Source organism: Rhinopithecus roxellana, chromosome 4, assembly GCF_007565055.1.
Source record: "Rhinopithecus roxellana isolate Shanxi Qingling chromosome 4, ASM756505v1, whole genome shotgun sequence".
Classification (NCBI taxonomy): Eukaryota; Metazoa; Chordata; class Mammalia; order Primates; family Cercopithecidae; genus Rhinopithecus; species Rhinopithecus roxellana.
Window position 1 is genome coordinate 148,398,941 of NC_044552.1, and position 1,352 is coordinate 148,400,292.

Genomic DNA, 1,352 nt, shown 5'->3' on the forward strand with positions numbered 1-1,352 from the left:
AGGGCAGGAGGTGGTTAGGGTGGTGTGGGGACTATGTGGGGTGCAAAGTTTCAGGCAGGTGTGTGGGTTTCCTTGACATCTGCTGCGCAGCTCAGGATGCAGCTAATGAGATGTGCTGTGCATTTCAAAGTCAAGAGAATAAACTTCAGGTCATTTAAAAAAAATATGGGAGAGAGTGGGGACGTCCTGCTTTGGAGCGGGAATCTTCGTTGTGCCAACGACTAAAAAGAGAATTAAACATGGGTGATGTTGAGAAAGGCAAGAAGATTTTTATTATGAAGTGTTCCCAGTGCCACACTGTTGAAAAGGGAGGCAAGCACAAGACTGGGCCTAATCTCCATGGTCTCTTCGGGCGGAAGACAGGTCAGGCCCCTGGATACTCTTACACAGCCGCCAATAAGAACAAAGGCATCACCTGGGGAGAGGATACACTGATGGAGTATTTGGAGAATCCCAAGAAGTACATCCCTGGAACAAAAATGATCTTTGTTGGCATTAAGAAAAAGGAAGAAAGGGCAGACTTGATAGCTTATCTCAAAAAAGCTACTAAAGAGTGATAATTGGCCACTGTCTTCTTTATTACAAAACAAATGTCTCATGACTTTTTTATGTGTACCATACTTTAATAGATCTCATACACCAGAATTCAGATCATGAATGACTGACAGAATATTTTGTTGGGCAGTCCTGATTTAAAACTAAGACTGGCTTGTGGTTAAATGAATATGTTCAGTTTTTGAATTTTAATAGTAATTCCAGTTCAGTAAATGCTATCACTGTTTACCCCTTCTAAAGATATGATTAGACTTTGTTAGTAATGTTCAACTTTTCACAAAGACAGTGAGTGCCATCTTAAAACTTACTGGAGATTGATTTTATATTTAGATTTATATAGCTGGTCATGTGAATATATTTAAATACTGGGGAAATTCCTTCACTGTCTCAGAACCCAGCAAGATTCACCTGTGTTTTGTGTTCATTTGCCTCTTAAAGGCAAGGGTTGAAGATAAATAAGGTAGCAATGTCTAGAGTTTTGGCCTTACTGATGCCAATCTAATTATAATTCCCTGTATTTAAAATGGTTCCTTTTACTTATTGAAAAGCATTTTAGTATGGTTTATGTGTAATATTAAAGATTATTCAACACTTCTCACATCTCACAAATCTATAAGGTCACATGCTTTTAAAATAGTAGCAAGTTAAACTTCACTCTTGAATTCTTTACAGTCTAATTCAAACTAAGTTATAATTTAGGATTGTCTTTAAACAGCCATTCAGAAACATAAAACTGTAGAACTGTGTATTTGTGATTGGGAATGGTGTTTTGCCAACTTAAAAGGATTAAAGTAGTG

General features: G+C 37.4%; 1 protein-coding gene across 1 annotated transcript; it reads left to right on the forward strand.

Moving 5' to 3' along the window:
• Window positions 1-239: 239 nt before the first annotated feature.
• Window positions 240-557, forward strand: LOC104681924 (cytochrome c-like). Its single transcript, XM_010388356.1, has one exon. It carries the CDS (start codon window positions 240-242, stop codon window positions 555-557), a length of 318 nt encoding a protein of 105 aa, XP_010386658.1.
• The last annotated feature ends 795 nt before the right edge of the window (window positions 558-1,352 follow it).